This window comes from Pristiophorus japonicus, chromosome 13 (genome assembly GCF_044704955.1).
Source record: "Pristiophorus japonicus isolate sPriJap1 chromosome 13, sPriJap1.hap1, whole genome shotgun sequence".
Classification (NCBI taxonomy): domain Eukaryota; kingdom Metazoa; phylum Chordata; class Chondrichthyes; family Pristiophoridae; genus Pristiophorus; species Pristiophorus japonicus.
The window spans coordinates 51,494,083-51,517,204 of NC_091989.1; the positions used below are offsets into that span (position 1 = coordinate 51,494,083).

A 23,122-nucleotide genomic window follows, 5' to 3' on the forward strand; every position below is an offset into this window, starting at 1 on the left:
GGTAGATTTTCCAGCTGCTGACATAGTTCGCACTGACTCAGAACACGCAAGTGGGCCTGTTAATTTGGTGGCGATCCTCATTATTGGTATTTCTTCTTCTTGGAATAATATGTAATTATTCACATTTGCATTAGATTCAAAAATGTATGCTCCCCTCAGTTCGAGTTTTTCGAGGGGAAAGGAAAGGAGCCTACCTGGGAATGTCTGAGTATAACTACCTTCACAGGCTCCACTTTACCAGAGAGTTGTGCTGTCTGCTGGACAATTTTCACCATGGGGAAGGCGCTGCTACTGGCAGTTATGGTCACCACAGTCCTGAACGTTTATACTTCAGGCTTGTTGCAAGCTACCACAGGGTGCATAAGTGAAAATCTGCAGTACACAGCATCAATCAGCTCACTGATGCATTGTTCACCAAGGCAAGCGCACTTCATCAGTATTCCCATTGGAAACTGGCAACAGAATAAGAGGGCATTGCAATTTTCCCACATTGCAGGATTCCTGAGAGTCCATAGTATTACTGATAGCATTCGTGTGATTATTTGACCTTTTATGCACAATTCCGTGGGCTTCATGAATTTTAAGGGATTCTGCTCTATCAATCTGAAATACACATTCATACAGTTAAATGCCAAGAGGCAGTCATATATTCCCTCATTTTAAGACAAACTTCTGAAGGAGAAAGCTGACTGAAAGGACGGACTGGTTCATGAAACTGTTGCAAAAGCTGCGAGCATCAGCTAAGTGAAGATGTAATGAGGCACATGAAACCACCAGAGTAACTTTTGGAACATACTGTAGGCATGTTGATGCAGTGTTAAATATACCTTTGTTACCATGGGTTGCACTCAAAATACCCCCTGAAGTTGTCATATACTCCATAATGTAAAGTGGTCAAGCAAAACTGCACACAGGTAACTAGTGCATTACACCACAGTTGCTGCAAGACCATGCAGGGTGTCTTGCACATTCTTAATTGATTACATTTTGATCAGGTAGCAGCTTTTTTTTTTGAGGTCTGAATCATGAGGCTCTGTAGCTGAGGAAGACTGTGAGCACACCCTCCTGCTTTTCAACAACCACAATATGCTCTTAATCACGGGTTCTGTGATTCACTTGATACATTCTTCTCGAACTGACTATCTAAATCCACCTGCACTGGATGTTCTTGTACTGGTGCTGGATGAGGAGTGAGTGTTGCTATGCACTCCATTTGTGTAGCAGGTCAAGTTGGCTGTTGGGGATTGCTTTCAGAACTGGAAGAGGAACATTTGCTGGAATGTTGGCCACAAGATACCTTTTCAAACATGGCTATATGCTGTGTGTGGTGATGTGCTGGCGTATATGTGTATGAATGTGAAGGGGCAAAAACAATAACACGAAAACCAGAAAGCTTGTGCTTAAGTTTCAGGGCCCTACTCATTTAATACAGATTTGTTGCCCTGCTTTGTCCTGCAAGTATAGTAGTGTTGAGATGGTGGAAATTTGAAGAGCACATAGTGCCTCCCAGCATGTGTGATTAAATGAGAATGCATTATGCAGCTTGCTTTAAGGGCTTGCTTTTACAGATTCTCGTGTGACAATAGTTCCAGTTTTAAGTCACATTTAGAACCATTGCGCTGCTGCAGTATGGGGCATGTACGTTAAACCATGAAAGAACTGCATGATTGTCTGAGCGCTTTGCATGTGGCCACTGTCGAGGTTTGACTGGTTGAGAGGAAACACTTTGTGGCATCCATACTTTACCCATGCACTTGGTATAGGGAATTGCTGGCGAAGCTTTTGATTGCAGCCAAAGTATTGCATAGATTTTACAGAACAGGGACAGGCCATTCAGCCCAACAGGTCTATGCGACTGTTTATGTCCCACATGAGCCCCTTTCCACTTTACTTCATCTCACCCTATGTGTTGGACATAGCAATCATTCTTTCTCCCCCCGGCCCCCCCACAAAGTCTGCACTTCTCTCATTGGAAAGGTACCCCATGGTGGGTGGCCCATTTAGGCTGACAGCTTGTAATGGACATATCATTTGGTTTTAGAAGATTCAGTAGGGATAGTGGTTCTTAAGCTGCGAGCCTTGCAATCATCTGTATTATCAGGCCAGCTGCCTGAGCATCGCGGCTGAAGAATTTACCCTTGCTATTCAGTTTCCCTTGTTATTTCCTGCCCTTTTTTAACTTCTTTCTTGTTATTCCTTCCTGCGTTTTCCATTTCTGTTCTTTTTGAATGCTGGCATTCTATCAGCAAAATACCATCAGTCTCTAGCAAGGTGCTAGGCTTTACCAGTCATGTGTGTAAATCTAAAGGGATTATTATCTCATCCCCTGCCACAATGTGTGTTGTTATGCTGAGTTAGTGGGTTGGTTGTTTTTCATTTTGCTCATCCATAATGCAGACTGCACAGCAATGTGAATTTGAAAGCTACCTGGGGACCATATCCAGTTCTTTATTTTGACATCTGTCTTATTGTAGCTCTGCTCCTCTGAGTACTCATTCCCTCCTGCTCCATTCTTTTCCCCCCTCAGGGGCTCTTAGCTTGGCCTCAACTGGCATCCCATATTGCAGACTCATCATATGAGGTGCTGTGGTCACAGACGCATGTCTAACCACACCGCAGAACAGTGTCACACTGCCATTACACAACTGTGAGTGCAGGTGCTTTGAAAAGCCAAAGCAACTAGAGGTATTTATGACAACTAGAATAAATGCACTAAAAGACGTGGTTTGTTGGATCTATTTTGTTTTAAATTGTAGCTACTCTGACTGAATCTTTGATGCATTACCGAATTACCAAAGTTTTGTATGAACAGATCTCTAACTTAAAGGCAAGAAAGAGCTGGTATTTATATAGTGCCTTTCACAACAGCCAATGAAGTATTTTTGAAGTGTAGTCACTGTAATGTAGGGAAATGCGACAGCCAATTAACGCACAGCTAGCTCCCACAAACACCAATGAGATAATGCCAGATAATCTGCTTTAATGTTGGTGGAGGGATAAATATTAGGCAGTAAACTGGGAGAACTCACTTACTTTTCATCAAATAGTAGCATGGGATCTTTTACATTCACCTGAGAGGGAAAACAGGTCCTTAGTTTATTATCGCATCCAAAAGAGGGAACCTCCAACAGTGCAACGTTCCCTCAGCACTGCACTGAAGTGTCAGCATAGATTATGTATTATTGTCTTTGATGGGGTTCCCAACCCTCCCAGAAGGACTGGGAGTTTCCCGGAATTGTGGGTTCCACCCCGAGCACTACTTCCAGCAGCCCAGAGGATCAATGATATGCCCTTCCGACAACACCACCCCACCACCCCCACCCCCGCTCCATGATGTTCTTGAACTGAGAGCTACTAAACTCTGGGATCCTTCACCATATATGGCTATTGAGGTAGAAACTAAATCTTAATTTCAATGGCAATGGGATATTCCAACAAGTGAAAATCTAAGTACCTCCCCTTGACATTCAACGGCATTAACATCGTCGAATCCCCCACCATCAACATCCTGGGGAGGTCATCATTGACAGAAATTCAACTGAACCAGCCACATAATTACAGTGGCTATAAAAGCAGGTCAGAGACTGAGTAATCTGCGGCAAGTGACCTACCTCCTGACTCCTTTAAAGCCTTTCCACCATCTACAAGGCACAAGTCAAAAGTGTGATGAATACTCTCCAACTGCCTGGATAGAAACATAGGGCCCAAGTTTCCACAGGATAAAAAATGGGCGCCCCCCCGAGCTGGGCGCCCGTTTTTCGCGCCTAAAACGGCGCCAGAAAAAAAAGCGCTATTCTCGAGCGCTTTGCAGCTCCTTGTCTGTTTGGCGCGGCGCCCAGGGGGGCGGAGCCTACACTCACGCCGATTTTGTAAGTGGGAGGGGGCCGGTACTATTTAAATTAGTTCTTTTCCTGCCGGCAACGGTGTGCGTTGGAGCGTTCGCGCATGCTCAGTGTGAAAAAAAAACATTGGCACTCGGCCATTTTTGTAGTTCTTTGTAGCTGTTTAATTTTTGAACATTTTTTAATAAAAACACATTGCCATCAGCACTGAGGCTACCCTTCTCACTGTCTCCTTCCCCTCCCTCCCCTCCACAACAACAAACCACTGTCTCCTTCCCCTCCCTCCCCTCCACAACAACAAACCACTGTCTCCTTCCCCTCCCTCCCCTGCGCGGCAACAAGCCGCTGTCTCCTTCCCCTCCCTCCCCTCCACAACAACAAACCACTGTCTCCTTCCCCTCCCTCCCCTCCACAACAACAAGCCGCTGTCTCCTTCCCCTCCCTCCCCTGCGCGGCAACAAGCCGCTGTCTCCTTCCCCTCCCTCCCCTGCGTGGCAACAAGCCGCTGTCTCCTTCCCCTCCGCGGCAACAACCCGCTGTCTCCCTCCCCTCCACGGCAACAAACGGCTGTCTCCTTCCCCTCCCTCCCCTCCACGGCAACAAACCGCTTTCTCCTCCTCTCCCTCCCCCCCCCCCCCCCCCCCCCCCCCCCCGCTCAGCGGCAATGAACGGTTGCAGAATTCTCCCTGGCTGAAGCACTTTCACACAGGTAGGAAGATGGTTTATTTAATCTTTTCTTTGCTTATAAATGTTTATTCAGGTTGGATTTATTTGTATAATATTTGTAGAAGTATAAATAAGGATTGATTGTAGAATTTAATGAGTTCCCTTTCCCTCACCCCCCCCCACCTCGTTCTGGACACCTAATTTGTAACCTGTGCCTGATTTTTTAATGTGTAGAACAGGTTTTTTCAGTTCTACAAAAATCTTCACTTGCTGCATTCTACTTTAGTTTGGAGTACGTTTTCACTGTGGAAACTTTGAAATCAGGCGTCAGTGGCCGGACACGCCCCCTTTTGAAGAAAAAATTCTGTTCTAAAGTAAAACTGTTCTACCTGACTAGAACTGCAGGAAAAAAAATGTGGAGAATTGCGATTTCTAAGATAGTCCGTTCTCCACCAGTTGCTCCTAAAAATCAGGCGCAAATCATGTGGAAACGTGGGCCCATAGAAACAGAGAAAATAGATGCAGAAGTAGGCCATTCGGCCCTTTGAGCCTGCACCACCATTCAGTAAGATCATGGCTGATCATTCACCTCAGTACCCCTTTCCTGTTTTCTCTCCATACCCCTTGATCCCTTTAGCTGTAAGGGCCATATCTAACTCCCTCTTGAATATATCCAATGAACTGGCATCAACAACTCTCTGCGGCAGGGAATTCCACAGGTTAACAACTCTGAGTGAAGAAGTTTCTTCTCATCTCAGTCCTAAATGGTCTACCCCGTATCCTAAGACTGTGTCCCCTAGTTCTGGACTTCCCCAACATCGGGAACATTCTTCCTGCATCTAACCTGTCCCGTCCTGTCAGAATCTTATGTTTCTATGAGATCCCCTCTCATCCTTCTAAACTCCAGTGTATAAAGTCCCAGTTGATCCAGTCTCTCCTCATATGTCAGTCCAGCCATCCCTGGAATCAGTCTGGTGAACTTTCGCTGCACTTCCTCAATAGCAAGAACGTCCTTCCTCAGATTAGGATACCAAAACTGAACACAATATTCCAGGTGAGGCCTCACTAAGGTCCTGTACAATTGCAGTAAGACCTCCCTGCTCCTATACTCAAATCCCCAATATGCCATTTGCCGCCTTCACCGCCTGCTGTACCTGCATGCCAACTTTCAATGACTGATGAACCATGACACCCAGGTCCCGTTGCACCTCCCCTTTTCCTAATCTGCCGCCATTCAGATAATATTCTGCCTTTGTGTTTTTGCCATCAAAGTGGATAACCTCACATTTATCCACATTATACTGCATCTGCCATGCATTTGCCCACTCACCTAACCTGTCCAAATCACTCTGCAGCCTCTTGGAATCCTCCTCATAGCTCACACCTCCACCCAGCTTAGTGTCATCTGCAAACTTGGAGATATTACACTCAATTCCTTCATCTAAATCATTAATGTATATTGTAAAGAGTTGGGGTCCCAGCACTGAGCCCTGCGGCACCCCACTAGTCACTACCTGCCATTCTGAAAAAGACCCATTTATCCCGACTCTCTGCTTCCTGTCTGCCAACCAATTCTCTATCCACGCCAGTATATTACCCCCAATACCATGTGCTTTGATTTTGCACACCAATCTCTTATGTGGGACCTTGTCAAAGGCCTTTTGAAAGTCCAAATACACCACATCCACTGGTTCTCCCTTGTCCACTCTACTAGTTACATCCTCAAAAAATTCCAGAAGCTTTGTCAAGCATGATTTCCCTTTCATAAATCCATGCTGACTTGGACCAATCCTGTCACTGCTTTCCAAATGCGCCGCTATTTCATCTTTAATAATTGATTCCAACATTTTCCCCACCACTGATGTCAGGCTAACCGGTCTATAATTACCCATTTTCTCTCTCCTTTTTTAAAAGTGGTGTTACATTAGCTACCCTCCAGTCCATAGGAACTGATCCAGAGTTGATAGACTGTTGGAAAATGATCACCAATGCATCCACTATTTCTAGGGCCACTTCCTTAAGTATTCTGGGATGCAGACAATCAGACCCCAGGGATTTATCGGCCTTCAATCCCATCAATTTCCCTAACACAATTTCCCGCCTAATAAGGATATCCTTCAGTTCCTCCTTCTCACTAGACCCTCGGTCCCCTCGTATATCCGGAAGGTTATTTGTGTCTTCCTTCGTGAAGACAGAACCAAAGTATTTGTTCAATTGGTCTGCCATTTCTTTGTTCTCCATTATAAATTCACGCGAGTCCGACTGCAAGGGACCTACATTTGTCTTGACTGATCTTTTTCTCTTCACATATCTATAGAAGCTTTTGCAGTCAGTTTTTGTGTTCCCGGCAAGCTTCCTCTCGTACTCTATTTTCCCCCTCCTAATTAAATCCTTTGTCCTCCTCTGCTGAATTCTAAATTTCTCCCAGTCCTCAGGTTTGCTGCTTTTTCTGGCCAATTTATATATCTTCCTTGGATCTAATACTATCCTTAATTTCCCTTGTTAGCCACGGTTGAGCCACCTTTCCTGTTTTATTTTTACTCCAGACAGGAATGTACAACTGTTGAAGTTCATCCATGTGATCGATAAATGTTTGCCATTGCCTATCCACCGTCAACCCTTTTAAGTATCATTTGCCAGTCTATTCTAGCCAATTCATGCCTCATGCCGTCGAAGTTAGCTTTCCTTAAGTTCAGGACCCTAGTTTCTGAATTAACTGTGTCACTCTCCATCTTAATAAAGAATTCTATCATATTATGATTACTCTTCCCCAAGGGGCTTCGCATAACAAAATTGCTAATTAGTCCCTTCTCATTAAACATCACCCAGTCTAGGATGGCCAGCTCCCTAGTTGGTTCCTCGACATATTGGTCAAGAAAACCATCCCTAATACACTCCAGGAAATTCTCCTCCACCGCATTGCTACCAGTTTGGTTAGCCCAATCTATATGTAAATTAAAGTCGCCCATGATAACTGCTGTATCTTTATTGCACACATCCCTTATTTCTTGTTTGATGCTGTCCCCAACCTCACTACTACTGTTTGGTGGCCTGTACACAACTCCCACCAGCGTTTTCTGCCCTTTGTTATTCCGTAGCTCCACCCATACCGATTCCACATCATCCAAGCCAATGTCCTTCCTTACTATTGCATTAATTTCCTCTTTAACCAGCAACGCCACCCCGCCTCCTTTTCCTTTCTGTCTATCCTTCCTGAATGTTGAATACCCGTGGATGTTGAGTTCCCAGCCTTGGTCACCCTGGAGCCATGTCTCTGTGATGCCAAGTATATCATATCCATTAAGTGCTATCTGCACAGTTAATTCGTCCACCTTATTCCGAATACTCCTCTCATTGAGGCACAGAGTCTTCAGGCTTGTCTTTTTAACACACTTTGCCCCTTTAGAATTTTGCTGTAATGTGGCCCTTTTTGTTTTTTGCCGGGTTTCTCTGCCCTCCACTTTTACTATTCTCCTTTCTATCTTTTGCCTCTGTCTCCCTTTTTATTTCCCTCTGTCTCCCTACATAGGTTCCCATCCCCCTGCCATATTAGTTTAACTCCTCCCCAACAGCACTAGCACTGAGTACAGCTCCAACAACACTCAAGAAGCAATACCATCCGGGACAAAGCAGCCCGCTTGATTGGCACCCCATCCACCACCTTAAACATTCACTCCTCCACCATCGGCACACCGTGGCTGCAGTGTGTACCATCTACAAGATGCACTGTAGCAACTTGCCAAGGCTTCTTCGACAGCACCCTCCAAACTCATGACCTGTACCACCTAGAAGGACAAGGGAACATCACTACCTCCAAGTTCCCCGCCAAGTCACACACCATCCTTACTTGGAAATATATTACCGTTTCTTCATCGTCGCTGGGTCAAAATCCTGAAACTCCCTCCGTAACAGCACTGTGGGAGCACCTTCACCACATGGACTGCAGCGGTTCAAGCAGGCCAGCTCACCACCACCACCACCACCTTGAGGGCAATTAGGGATGGGCAATAAATATTGACCTTACCAGTGACACACTCATCCTATGAATGCATTTTTTAAAAGGCTAAATATTTGAAAACGAGGAATATAAAAAGATCTTTGGTGGAGGGGATAGGGTTACAGGAGAGAGCTTCCAGCACCAGGGGCCGAGTGATACCCTTGTGCTCTAATTTCTATAATTCTGTGAAAACTTTCCTTTATTGAGTCTGTGCTCAGGGAATGGTTTAGTAATGTTGGTGCTGAGCTGAGTTTAGGTCGATGTGTCCTGTGAAAAGTTTCCCAAACACTGAGCCCACTTCCTTTTGTGCTGCCCGATTTTGACGTGTGAAGTCCAAGTACAGATCAGCTCTGACTGAAGTTCCCAGTTCAGAGTTGTCATCTTCACCGGAACCAGAGTCCAATCTAGTCCAAGGAGATAGGAAGAGAAATTGGACCAATTAAAAGTAGCATTGACTGGGGAGCCCGACCTCACCTTGTGCAGTGCAGGAAGATTCTGGCTATGGTTTGAGTGAATATCAACGGGTTATAGGATTGCTACTGGTTACAGGTAGGATATTGCACCATTTACAAATAAAACTATGTGAGTTATTGTATTACTGTTGGTTATGAGGGGAATCTGAGTGTTACAACGTTGTTATTAATTATCAGTGCAATTTCAGTGAGTTGCCATTAGTTACTGGTGGAATCAAAGTTCCTCCCACCTCTGGGTTCCCTTTTTCCGCCCTTGGTTTCACCCTTTGCCTGCACATGAGTGGTCTCCTGTTTCTTGGAACTTGCCGCACAATAGCTGCTGGTGCAAAACCATAAGCAAAAATACTTGACTACTGGGGACCCAACCGTTATATGGTAAATGCAATAACATTTGTAGATGTCACGTGGTCAGAATGTCATGTGATCAAAGCTCCAGGAATGCCTCCAATCAGCGTTGGAACCCTAATCTCTGAAGTGGGGTTTGAATCCATGACCTTCTGACTCCCGAGATGAGAGTACTACCACTGTCGCCTACTAGCGAGGAGGATGTACTTTAAAGTACTTCTCCCTCCCTATATAATTTAAATGCTTATCTTCGCTATTAGAGGTCACAAGTTGTATGATGATTTTTCAAATTGTGTTAGATTGCTGTGTTCAGCATCTTGGACCAAGAAAGATGCCTTGCTTTGCCACACAGACACTCCTGAATGGGGATAAAGCAAAACCAGTGGAAGTGCTGGCCTGGTGATATTGGTACCCTAATGAGGAAAATGAATACATTTTTATGTCATTCATAAAGCCAGATGAGAACATTTTAGATATATTCTTTATTAGATACATCAAAAGAATAATTGCATTGTTTCCTTTTATCTAGACTGAAAGGTGAAGCGAACACAGTAATGAGAGATTACGTGCTTCCTGACTTCAGCACCATTAAGAAGGGTTTCTGTAAGGTAAATCATCTGGAAACTTTACTCTAATTGTTAATTCACCCAGACACTGAACATTAGCATTTAATCTGGAAACTTGTTTTCATCACAACATAGCTTCATTGTTCATATTAATTGTGTACTAACTGTGCCATTGTTCATCCAGTGTTACTGCAGGTATACGATCAAGTGTAGTATTTCTTTGAAGGTTATCATGCAAAGCACTAGGCATTTTCATATTTAGATTGGGGTCCTGGGACAGCAGTACTCAAGCATACCAAGTACAGCTTCCATGTGCCTCTCTCCACTGTGTATCTTACTCCTGAACCGTTCCAAATCAAAGCCTGAGGGAGGCCAGTTTTGTCACGTGGATTGAGGCTTTGTGCACGGCTGTGATTTTTGCAGCTGCACATTCATGAATGATATTATGATATTGCTATTTTGCAGCAGCCATTTGTTAGTATAAGCATTAAAGGCTGAAGGATAGTTTTCTATTAGGCACCCTTGCCAGAAGACAGCAGTGCATTATTCTTGTGAGAAAGTGTAACCAGGCTCAGGCTACATGATCTGGGTCCTTTCGGACCCCGCACCGGCGCGCTTCTACTAAGGACGGACCCCACCCGGGAGCAGGGGAGAGAGCAGGTGTGGTAGTGATTCCAGCCCCTGTGTCCTGCCCTGTACTGCAGTCTTGCGACTTGGACCTCCTGCTGCAACTGTGAAACATTTTGCCCGGGGCCGGCGCTGAACCGGCTGAAGGGACTCAATTTAAAAAAAACTTTTAATCAACTTTTAAACTTCTTAAACAATTCGGGAAAACTTTTAAATTTTTAATCAACTTGGAGAACTTTTTTTTTCTTTAACTTTTAAACAACTTGATTTACATTTTAGACATCAACTTTATCAATTTTATCTATTTATTAAACCTTCAATCAACCTGTGTAACTTTTTAAAAAAAAAATAATTCAGAAATATTTTTAAACTCTTAAACTTTTAAAACAACTTGGAAGCCTTTGGGGAAATCCTTGGAAGAAACTTTCCAAAACATCCCTGGGAGCCCCAGCGGATGACCCTCCTAATGCCTGCCCCCAGTCAAGCCTCGGGCCAGCTACCATCAATGGCGCTACTCAGCGCCGAGCTTGCGGCCAACACCTCATCGTAGGCAATTAGGCCCATACAGCTGTGCTTGGTCTCCAGTCGTCTTGGACCCCCTTGCCACTGGACCAAGACCTTGCTCAGCTAAGCCCGTGTGGTTGCCGGTGTGCAGTGGCCATCCCACGTTAAAAGAACTCGCGCACAGGCATCTTCCACTTCGCTAATATGAAGTTCGGGACCTGGAACGTCAGGACCCTCATGGACAATTCCAATAGCAACAGGCCGGAACGCCGCACCACCATAGTTGCCCGGGAACTTAGACATTTTGACATTGACATCACTGACCTAAGCGAGACCCGACCGGCAGGGGAAGGCCAGTTGAAGGAACATGGTGGAGGTTGCACCTTTTTCTGGAAAGGAAAACCAGAGGAAGAGCGCCGCCTTCACGTAGTCAGCTTCGCCGTCAAAAATAAACTGGTCAGCCGCCTCAGACTCCCCCTGCGGGGTTAACGAACGCCTCATGACTTTTCGCCTTACCCTATCCCAGAACCAATGCGCCACAGTCATCAGTGCATATGTCCCAACACTCGGTGCAACGGATGAGGCTAAAGAGGGTTTTTATTCCAACCTCGAGACATCCCTGTCCCGTATCCCCACAGATAACAAATTGATCCTCCTAGGTGACTTTTGCCATGGTCGGCAAAGACACAGCCCTCTGGGGAGGTGAGATTGGCAGAGAGGGGGTAGGGAAAGCCAACTCCAGCGGTACCCTACTCCTGACAAAATGTCTAGAACATAAACTCCTCATCACTAACACTCTGTTCTGCCAGAGGGACAAATACAAGGCACCTGCTCGACGATGTCATCATCCGAGCCAGGGATCGCAAGGATGTGCGCATCAGCCGCGCAGGAGCTGACGACTGCTGGACGGACCATCGCCTAATCCGCTCCATCATTGATATAAACATAGCCCCAAAGCAGAGGGGACAGTCGAAGCAGTGTCATAAAAAAGTTAATGCCAGGGCACTTAAAGACAGGGCAGCTAAGAGAGCCCTATACAGCCAGTGCCTCTCAGCTAACCTGGCATGCCTTAATGACCCTGAGATGCTGAATGCCCACAGCGCTTGGTCTGTCCTCCAGGTCTCCATAACCAGTGCCTGTGAAGAGACACTTGGTTACTCAACCAGAAAACACCAGGACTGGTTTGATGATCAGGAGATTCAAGAACTAATAGATCATAAGCGCAGAGCATTTCTGAGCCTGAAGCAACAACCCAACTCGGGAGCTGCAAAACAACATTACAGACGGCTCAAGGCTGAGGTCCAACAAAAAACCTGGGACCTAAAGAATAGGTGGTGGATGGAGAAAGCACAGGAGATACAACAACTGGCTGACAGCCACGATATGTGAAGATTCTCCATTACAGTCAAGGCTACCTACGGTTTAAACGTCTAAGGCCCCACCCCACTCCTGGCCTAGAACGGGGAAACACTCAAGGACACCGAGACTGCAGGCCCGCTGGAAGGAGCACTTTGAAGATCACCTCAATTGAGACTCTGCCTTTGACTCGAGTGTTCTCAACTCCATCCTGCAGCACGCGACACACCTCCATTCAGTGAAACCCCAACGCTGCACGAGGTAGGCAAAGCCATAAAACAGCTCAAGAATAACAAGGCTACAGGTGCGGATGGAATTCCTGCTGAGGCGCTAAAGTATATGGTGGAGAGGCGCTGTTGGCGCAGATACATGACCTCATCTCTCTCATTTGGAAGGAGGAGAGCATGCCAGGAGATCTGAGAGATGCAGTGATCGTGATCATCTTTAAAAAGGGGGACAAGTCTGACCGGCAACTACAGGGGAATCTCCCTGCTATCAGCCACTGGGAAGGTTGTCGCTAGAGTTCTCCTCAACAGTCTTCTCCCTGTGGCCGAGGAGCTCCTCCCGGAGTCACAGTGCGGATTTCGTCCCCTACAGGCACAACGGACATGATCTTTGCAGCGCGACAACTGCAGGAAAAATGCAGAGAGCAGCGCCAGCCTTTTTTTGATCTTACAAAGGCCTGTGACACTGTCAACCGTGAGGGCTTATGGAGCGTCCTCCTCCGTTTTGGATGCCCCCAAAAGTTTGTCAACATCTCTCGCCTGCTCCGCGATGACATACAGGCCGTGATCCTTACTAGCGGTTCCTTTACATACCCAATCCATGTCCGGACTGGGGTCAAACAGGGCTGCGTCATCGCTCCAACTCTCTTCTCCATCTTCCTCGTTGCCATTCTCCACCTCCCAGTCAACAAGCTCCCCGCTGGAGTGGAACTAAACTACAGAACTAGTGAGAACCTGTTTAACCTACAACGCCTCCAGGCCAGGTCCAAGATCACCCCAACCTCTGTCGTTGAGCTGCAGTACACGGACGACGCCTGCGTCTGCGCACATTCTGAGGCTGAACTCCAGGATATAGTTAATGTATTCACCGAGGCACATGAAAGCATGGGCCTTGCGTTTAACATCCGTAAGACAAAGGTCCTCCACCAGCCTGTCCTCGCCGCACAGCACTGCCCAGTCATTAAGGTTCACGGCACGGCCCTCGACAATGTGGACCACTTCCCATACCTCGGGAGCCTCTTATCAACAAAAGCAGACATTGATGCGTAGATTCAACACTGCCTCCAATGCGCCAGTGCAGCTTTTGGCCATCTAAGGAAAAGAGTGTTTGAAGACCAGGCCTTCAAATCTACCACCAAGCTCATGCTCTACAGGGCTGCAGTAATACCCGCCCTCCTGTATGGATCAGAGGCATGGACGATGTAGAGAAGACACCTCAAGTCGTTGGAAATATATCACCAACGATGTCGCCACAAGATCCTGCAAATCCTCTGGGAGGACAGACGCACCAACATCCGTGTCCTCGCCCAAACTAACATGCCCAGCGTTGAAGCACTGTTGATCAGCTCTGCTTGGCAGGCCACATAGTTCGCATGCCAGACACGAGACTCCCTAAGCAATTGCTCTATGCGGAGCTCCTTCACAGTAAACGAGCCAAATGTGGGCAGCGGAAACATTACAAGGACACCCTCAAAGCCTCCCTGGTAAAGTGCGACGACATCACTTGGCCAAAGACCCCCGAGGTGCAGAAAGTGCATCCGGGAGAGTGTTGAGCTCTTCGAATCTCAACGCCGCGAGCGTGAAGTGGTGAGGCGCAGGTAGCGGAAGGAGTGTGAGACAAACCAGTCCCACCTTCCCCCGACGAATGTTTGTCCCACCTGTGATAGGGTCTGTGGCTCTCGTATTGGACTGTTCAGCCACCATAGGATTCACTTTAGGAGTGGAAGCAAGTCTTCCTCGATTCCGAGGGACTGCCTATGATGATGATGATAAAGGCTGAACTCTATTCAGCCTCCCCACATTTCTTCTGATTACTTCAACTTAATACTACAAACTTGATTTGGAAAGTCAATTTTGTGCCCTATAAATTGCAGGCGTGGGTATTGACACAAAAAGCACCACGATACTGGTACATTGACATACAGAACTAGCTCTATTTTAGCAGGCCACACTGCAGACTGAGAGCTTGCATGAACATCTGCGTCTGCAATACTGTTGGGTCTCTAGAGATCAGGAAGGCAAAATTGCATATCATCCCATTTGGGAGTGGTAAACTTGGCGAGGCGGGACTTCTTGCGCCAGGCGCAGAAGTCCCGCCCCGAAAGCGAAAGTGGGGTTACCACCCCTGAGAGGAAGTGAAGCGCAATGTCGGGCGCTCCACTTCCTCTTGGGGGTGGTTAGCACGTGAATTTTCAGCTTGGCACTGAAGCGAGCACAGGGCCCTCCCCTTTAACAGAAGGCACACTGCGAGTGGGGCAAGGGGGCTCCACTAGGCCACTTGGGATGTGGGTTGCCGTGGCTGCAACCAGGCACAGAATCGGAGTGCTGGGCTGCACCATCGCAGCACGGCCTCCGGAAAAAATAACGGAAGGCTGACAGGACAAAATGGTGCCGCACCCCCCCCCCCCCCCCCCAATAAATTTTGCCGACGAGTGTAATGTGGCCTGGTTCGCAACCTGCAAGGCTGGCGCTGACATCGCTTGCAGCGGCCTCAATGGATGCTACCCAATTTCCTGCGTAGGCCGAAAATGGGGTGCTGTGCACGCCGATGGGGCGCAGCGGCCCGCGCGTTAACGGTTTTGCGCCTCCGCTAACTCTCGCACAATTTCGCGGGAGATGAGGTCCCCCCCCCAAGCAAGGAATCGTCTGTGCCTTGTTGGTGCCCTCTAGCAGGGGTCGTAAACCATGCGAATTTCTGCCCCAGGGTCATTTTTATATTTGAGTGGTGTACGTCTACCATTGAAGGCATTCTCTCAAGGTAAAAGTACCTTGTGATGCCTAGTTCTTGTACTTGGTATAATATCCTGACCCTTGAGGATTAAATTGCAGAGGTTTGTTCAGAGATCCACAGTGTGTTCTCGATGTTCCCCCATGTGTAATTTTCCCCTGTGAAATTTGGAGTCTGGCCTGCACTGGGACCTGTAGCTATTGTTTTATTTTCTTCTTTGTGTTTAGGATGATAGTGCTGAATATGTAAAACTCTTCCCATTTCAGGCCCACAGTGTCAGCATCAAACACTCCCAGTGTAGCTCCATGTGTAGCACAGCCAGTTGCAGAGTAAAGTTCCCAGCACTCTGTCCCAACAGTGTACCTCAGCCCCAATAGTATCTCTTACTGCACCAGTGTGACATTTTTTTTCAATATCCCACATCAGCCCTACTGTGGTCTACCTGAAAATGATGGCTAATTAGGGACAGTTTTGGCTGTGCACAAATGCCCAGTAGGATTTGTTCAAACTCATTTCATACAAGACCCTTCCAGTCAGCAGCTAAAGAAGACTTTCATTCCTTGATTTGAATTGAGGTTGCCAAGGTGACAGGTCAGTGTGTAACCTACTATGCCACCCAGTTCCCTGCTGTTTTAAATTGCTTTTGGACCAGACCACATTAGCTTTTAAGCTGCCCATCTGCACTGCAATGCACGGTGGTGCTGGCCTGATACAAGGACCAGATTTTGACTTGAATGGACAGGCTTCCAAAGTGGTTTGCAATGTCCTGCAGTTCACCTATTTGAATTCTTCTATTTGTTATGGGAAACTCTTGAGGTAGGCATTGTAACTTGATCATTTTCGGGCTTGTAAATGCATACCATTCCCGTGGTTACAAAACAGAGACTGAGAACCGAGTTCACTGGTTTTGGGGAAGGAGGAAGTCAGTTTGTTTGATGTAAGATTACCTTTTATGATTATGCTCTGGGCAACTTCTCCAGGATGCAGTGCAGACTAGTAATCAAATACAAAGCCACTGTGCAATTTGCCCATCATCAATCAGGATATCATTATGTTAAGTACTGGCTTTTCTTCAAGCTATTGCTTACAAATCCACCCATAGCTGCAATGTCCTACTTTGGGTTCATTTGAGAAATAGATCAGCTGCTCTGATTACCATTACTCTGACAACTGTAGATGGGTGGTACTTCTGCCTGGAGTTGAGGGTGCTTTTATATATTTCTTAAAGGTTTGAAATTCAAGATAAATAGCCAAACAAGGATATAGTTCACCCTTGATTTCTTAATCTAGAAACTTCCAAATAATTAAAATATTTTTACTATTTCAGGGCAAAACCTCCTCAATATTCCTTCTCAATTCCCTGTTCTCCCTGCTACTTAACCTGTCCTCTGGTCTCTGCTACTTCAGTCAGCTGCGAGTACAATGTGTGTGCACAGCTCAGGAATGGACTCCTTTCATTTTATTTTTCCCAATCTTGGGGAAACAACGTCTAGTTTCCCCTCAGCATTCACCTACCAATGATGAGGCTAGGTCAGGACACAGCGGCGTGAGTCATCAGAGAGTTCTACTTTTGTCCCGACACCCCTTGGGACTGTCTAACCAATAATTTAGTGCAAGAGTTAATTCCTGTAATCATCCATCTTAAATACAAGCTACTTTGTATTGTTAAAGTATGGTTCCTATTAATGTAACTGAAAATGTCCTTACTTTGTTAATGTGACTTAATTCAGATAATCTGATGATTCTGTTTTTTTAGCACTAAGTTACTACTTTGCTGTGTTATTCATGGAATCATAGAAACTTACAGCACAGAAAGAGACCATTCAGCCCATCATGCCTGAGCTGGCTCTCTGAAAGAACAGTCGGGCTTAGTCCCACATCCCCACGTTTTGTCTGTAACCCTGTAAGATCCTCATCCTCAAGCACCTGCCCAACTCCCTTTTAAAATTAGTTTTCGGATCAGCTTCCACCACCATCCAGATCCAGATCCCAAAACTGAGTGAAAAATAATTCCCTCTTCTCTCCTCTAGATCTTTTGCCAATGATTTTAAATCTCTGACGTCTGGTTATTGATATCAGAGGTCACGCCAGAGGGAATAGCTTTTCTCTGTTTTATCAAAACCTTTCATCATCTTGAAAACCTATCTATTAGGTCACCTCTTAACCTTCTCTGTTCTAAGGAGCACAGTCCTAACTTTTCCAAACTCTCATAACTGAAGTCCCTAATTCCTGGTAAACCTCCTCCTCTCTACCCTTTTTAAGGCTGCTGCATCTTTCCTGATGTGTGGTGCCCAGAATTGTCCACAATACTCCAGCTGAGGCCTAACCAGTGATTTATAAATTTCCAGCATAGTCTCTTAGGTTTATAAATAGAGGAATAGAATATAAAAGCTAAGTAACCCATATGCTTTTTTAACCACCTTATCAACTTGCCATGCCACCTTTAAGGATTTGTATACATGGGCACCAAGGTCTCTCTGCTCATCTACACTTCTCAAAATCGTGCCATTTATAGTTTACTGTCTTTCCATATTAGTCCTCCCAAAGTGCATCACTTCACTTCTCCACGTTGAACTCCATCTGTCATGCGTCTGCCCATTTCACCACCCTGTCTATTTCACCACCCTGTCTATTTCACCACCCTGTCTATTTCACCACCCTGTCTGTCATCCTGAAGCCTATAACTATCCTCATCGCTATCTACTAATTTGTCGAGTTTCATATCATCTGCAAACTTTATAATGCTGCTCCCTACACCCATTTATAAAAATTGGAAAGAGTAATGGACCCAAAACTGACAGTTGGGAACACCACTGCAAACCATCTCCCAGTCTGAAAAGCATCCCTTTGGTTCCTGTCACTGAGCTAATTTTATTTCCATACTGTCAGTTTCCCCTTAATTCCATGGGCTTCCATCTTCTTAATAAGCCTCCTGTGTGGCACTTTGTCGAATGCCTTCCGAAAGTCCATATGCAAATCTATGCTGGCTCTCCTTGATTAACCTGTGCTTTTCCAAATGAAAGTTTATTTTGTCCCTGATAATGGTTTCCAATAACTTCCTGGTTTATTCCTCTCCCCTTTTCTTGAATAGTGGTATAACATTAGCAACCTTCCAGTCCTCCGGCACTACTCCTGTATCCAATGAGGGTTGAAAGATTGTGACCAATGCCTCTGCTATTTCTACCTTTACTTCTATCAGCACCCAAGATGCATTCCATCTGGACCAGGAGGTTTACCAACTTTCAGTAATGCTAATCTTTTTGGTATGTCTTCTCTGTCTAATACTATCTTGTCCATAACTCCCTTCAGTGTAACCTTCACATTATCCACTTCTTTTGTGAAGACAGATGCAAAGTACTCATTTAATACTTTAGCCACATCCTCTGCCTCTACATGAAGATTTCCCTTTGGGTCTATAATAGGTCGAACTTTTTCCCTAGCTAACCGCTTACACTTTGTTTATAAAATGTTTTGGGGTTCAATTTAATGTTGCCTGCTAATCTTTTCTCGTAACCTCATTTTGCCTTCCTTATTAACTTTTTCAATTCCGTCCTGTACTTACCAAACCTTCCTGGTTATTAACTGAATCTTGCTCCTGCCATTTGTCATCAGCCTCCTTTTTCTGTTTCACTAACTTTTAGTTCCTTAGTTTTGGAAGCTGTCTTTTCCCTTCAAAGGAATACGCCTAGTTTTTACCTGAACTATCTCTTTCCTGAATGCCCTTCATTGCTTCATTACTGCTTTACCCGACAATTGCCTTTTCCAATCTACATCTGCTTGGTCCCTTTTTAAATCAATTAAATTAGCTCTTGCCTAGTTGAACATTTTTACCTTTGATATTTTCTGGTCTCTTTCCATAATTATTTTAAACCGAATTATGTCGTGGTCACTGTTAAGATGATCTCTTGCTGTAGCACACACCACTTCTCCTCCTTCATTTCCCAGAACCAGATCCAATACTGCTTCCTTCCTTGTTGGACTGGAGGAATATTGATTGAGAAAGTTCACCAGTACACGTTTCAGAAATTTCTCTCCTTCCCTACCCTTAGCACTATGTTTTTCCCGGTATATTAGGGTGATTAAAGTCTTCTAATATTACTACTCTATTTTTGTTACACACCTTTGAAATTTGCCGAAAAATGTATTCATCTATCTCCTTCTGACTGTTTGGAGCTCTATAGAAATGCTCCCAACAATGTAACAGCTCCCCCTGTTTCTCAACTCAAGCCAAATAGATTCAGTCCTAGAACCATCTAGTATAACGTTTCCATTTAGAACTGTAACATCATCCTTAATCAATACTGCCACACCCCCTCCTCTTTTACCTTCTCTCTAATTCTTCAGTACTTGGTAAACAGGAATATTAAGAATCCATTCCTGGCCTTGTTGAGCCATGTCTCTATTAATGCAATCACGTCATAATCCCACATGCCAATTTGTGCCTGCAGCTCACCAACCTTATTAGTTACACTACAGACATTGACGTACATACAATTTAATACCTCCTTCGTTACTTTTGCTATTTTCCTCAATCTGGTCCCTGCAATTTTTGGATATTACTAATTTTACTGCTGTTTATATCTCTCTCTCCTCTGATCTCATTGCTGCTCCTTTTCTGGTTTAAATTAGTTTAAACCCATCCCAACTAGAACTAGTTAATCTTCAGCAAGAATATTCGTCCTGGCTCTGTTCCGATGCAACCCATCCATCTTGTACAGGTGTCCCTTCCCCCAGAACCAGTCCTGATGCCCCAAGAATCTGAAACCTTCCCTCCTGCAACACTTCTCCAGCCACACATTTACCTGCACTATCTTTCTGTTTCTATACTCATTAGTACATGCACTGGGAGTAATCCTGCGATTATCACCTTTTTAAGGTCCTGTTTTTTAATTTTTTTTTTCTAGCTTCTGAAACTCTGCCTGAAGGACCTCACACTTTTTCTACCTACGTCATTGGTTCCAACATGGGCCATGAGTTCTGGCTGTTCCCCTCCCCTCACAGAATGTCCTGCACCCACTCGGTGATGGCTATCCTTTACCCTGGCACCGGAGAGACTTGCCATCTGGGAATCAACTTGCAATTACAGAAATGCCTGTCTATGTCCCTAACTATCGAATCACCAAGACAGTTGCATTTCTACTCTTTTTTTTTTTCATGTGCAGTCAAATCTCCCATAGTGCCGGGGGTTTGATTCGTACTGCATTCCTCCAAGGAGTCGTTGCCCTCCCCTTATTCAAAATTGAAAACCAGTTAGCGAGTGGCATTGGCTTGGGGGATTCCTGCATTACCTGTGTCTTCCTCCTACTCTGGTGGTCACCCATTCCCTCGCTTCCTGCACCTTCTGTCACTGCAGTGACTCCAGCAGCTCCCTGAGCTTGAGCAACTGCCAGCACTTCCTGCACATGTGCTTATCCAGACTCATGGCGTGTCCTGGAGTTCGCACATAGAACAGGATGTGCATGTAACGGTTCCCTGTTGGCCTGCCATGATAGTCAATCCACTGGCCTCTAAATTACTGAGACCCTAACCACTAAAACATGATACTGAACTCTAAATATCTAAGACATTGACCTATAATCTAAGAAACTGACCTCCTGAAAGACTGAGATACTAAAACAGTAAGATGTTAACTAAAAACACTGGAAATTATATCTATATATCTAAAACACAATGGAAACTAGCATCAAGTGAATTTCAATGGAGAAAAAATGAACAATTTAATAAAACAAACTGACACTTGCCTGTTACCCACTAATCCGCTCTCTCCGCGCCAATGATGGCACTTTTGAATTTCTTTCTCAGTGTTCCGCATTGAGCTCGAGCTCTGACTCACCACTCTCACGGACTCCCTGCTGCTGGTTCTCCCGCTTTTATCTGTTGGCCTCTCGCACTGCTTCCCCTCGGGCTGGCTCTCTCCATCAATGTTCACTTTAAGCTGACAGGCCGCGCAGCGGTCCAGTAATCTCCCGCAGCCGGTGAGCCGGCTTTTCTTTGAAAAAACAGCATGTGCTTGGAATTTTAAATGGGCCGCTCAGCCAGTTAAAGGGGCCACATGGCCCCCCCAAAATTCCAGCCAAAATTGCTCTGTCATCTCTCACTAATTCGCATTACTTAATTCAAATGATTGAGGTTATACATTTATTTAAGCACTACTTCAAATCCTTCGTTCTAGAATTATCTCTTGTTTATAGAACTTATTTAAGTTTATATTTAGCTGCTGACAAATAGTCTGCATATGGATCGGAGACTCTGTTTTTATCTGTTTTGTTGAGAGTTTTTTTTAAGGATTTTTAAATTGTGTTGGTTTCTGCTAAATGTTTTTCAATTTAGCCCCTGGAAGAGATGGTTTTTAGTGGAAAATACAAGACAAATGAACAGACTCTGCGTCTGACTAATGAGAGATTTGCTGTTCCTGAAATCCTCTTTCACCCTTCCGACATTGGCATTCAGGAGATGGGAATACCGGAAACAATTGTTTATTCTGTGCAAAGTTTACCTGAAGGTGAGAAGCTTCAGGCCTGGAAACCAAGTTTTATCTGATTCTTTTCATATACATTACTTAAGTCATGACATGCCTTCAGGCAACAACAACTCGCATTTATATAGCGTCTTTAACATAGTAGAGGTACAACATCCCAAGCTGCATCACAGGAGTGTTGTAAAACAAAATGTGACAGAGTTACCTAAGGTAGGTTTTAAGTAGCGTCTTAAATGAGGAGAGAGAGAGCCGGAGAGGTTTTCGAAGGGAATTCCAGAGCTTAAGGCCGAGGCAGCTGAAGGCACGGCGGCCTGTGGTGGAGTGATGAAAATCAGGGATGTGCAAGAGGCTCGAATTGGAGGAGCACCGAGTTCTTGGAGGGTTGTAGGGCTTGAGGAGGTTACAGAGATAGGGAGGGTTGTAGAGCTGGAGGAGGTTACAGAGATAGGGAGGGGTGTAGGGCTGGAGGAGGTTATAGGGAGGGTTGGAGGGCTAGAGGAGGTTACAGAGATGGGGAAGGCTGTAGGGCTGGAGGAGGTTACAGAGATAGGGAGGGGTAAAGCCACGGAGGTATTTGAAAACCTGGATAAGAATTTTAAAATCAAGGTGTTGTGGTAAAAATAACCACTCACGAGTCCACTGAGTTCAGCAAGTAAAGAATTTATTCGAGCACATGCAAGGGAGTGATCCTCCGTTGTCTGAGATACCGCACTCAACAATACAGAATTTGTAGCATACTTTTATAATACACAAGTTACTGTAATTTGGGTTGTTTTGTGGCAGTCATAAATCAGTACACATTGTTGTAGTGGATGCATTGGTGATCATTTTCCAACAGTCTATCGACTCTGGATCAGTTCCTATGGACTGGAGGGTAGCTAATGTAACACCACTTTTAAAAAAAGGAGGGAGAGAGAAAACGGGTAATTATAGATAGGTTAGCCTGACATCAGTAGTGGGGAAAATGTTGGAATCAATTATTAAAGATGAAATAACAGCGCATTTGGAAAGCAGTGACAGGACCGGTCCAAGTCAACATGGATTTATGAAAGGGAAATCATGCTTGACAAATCTTCTGAAATTTTTTTCAGGATGTAACTAGTGACAAAGGGAGAACCAGTGGATGTGGAGTATTTGGACTTTCAAAACGCTTTTGACAAGGACCCACACAAGAGATTGGTGTGCAAAATTAAAGCACATGGTATTGGGGATAATGTACTGACGTGGATAGAGAACTGGTTGGCAGACAGGAAGGAGAGAGTCGGAATAAACGGGTCCTTTTCAGAATGGCAGGCAGTGACTAGTGGAGTGCCGCA

General features: G+C 45.2%; 1 protein-coding gene across 1 annotated transcript in view; it reads left to right on the top strand.

The window, feature by feature from the left end:
• actr6 (actin related protein 6) overlaps nt 1-23,122 on the top strand; it is an 85,897-nt gene that overhangs the window by 57,629 nt on the left and 5,146 nt on the right. Inside the window, exons 10-11 of the mRNA XM_070897467.1 lie at nt 9,853-9,931; nt 21,659-21,830. Coding sequence (XP_070753568.1) covers nt 9,853-9,931; nt 21,659-21,830 — 251 coding nt within the window. The remainder of the gene's footprint in view (nt 1-9,852; nt 9,932-21,658; nt 21,831-23,122) is intronic.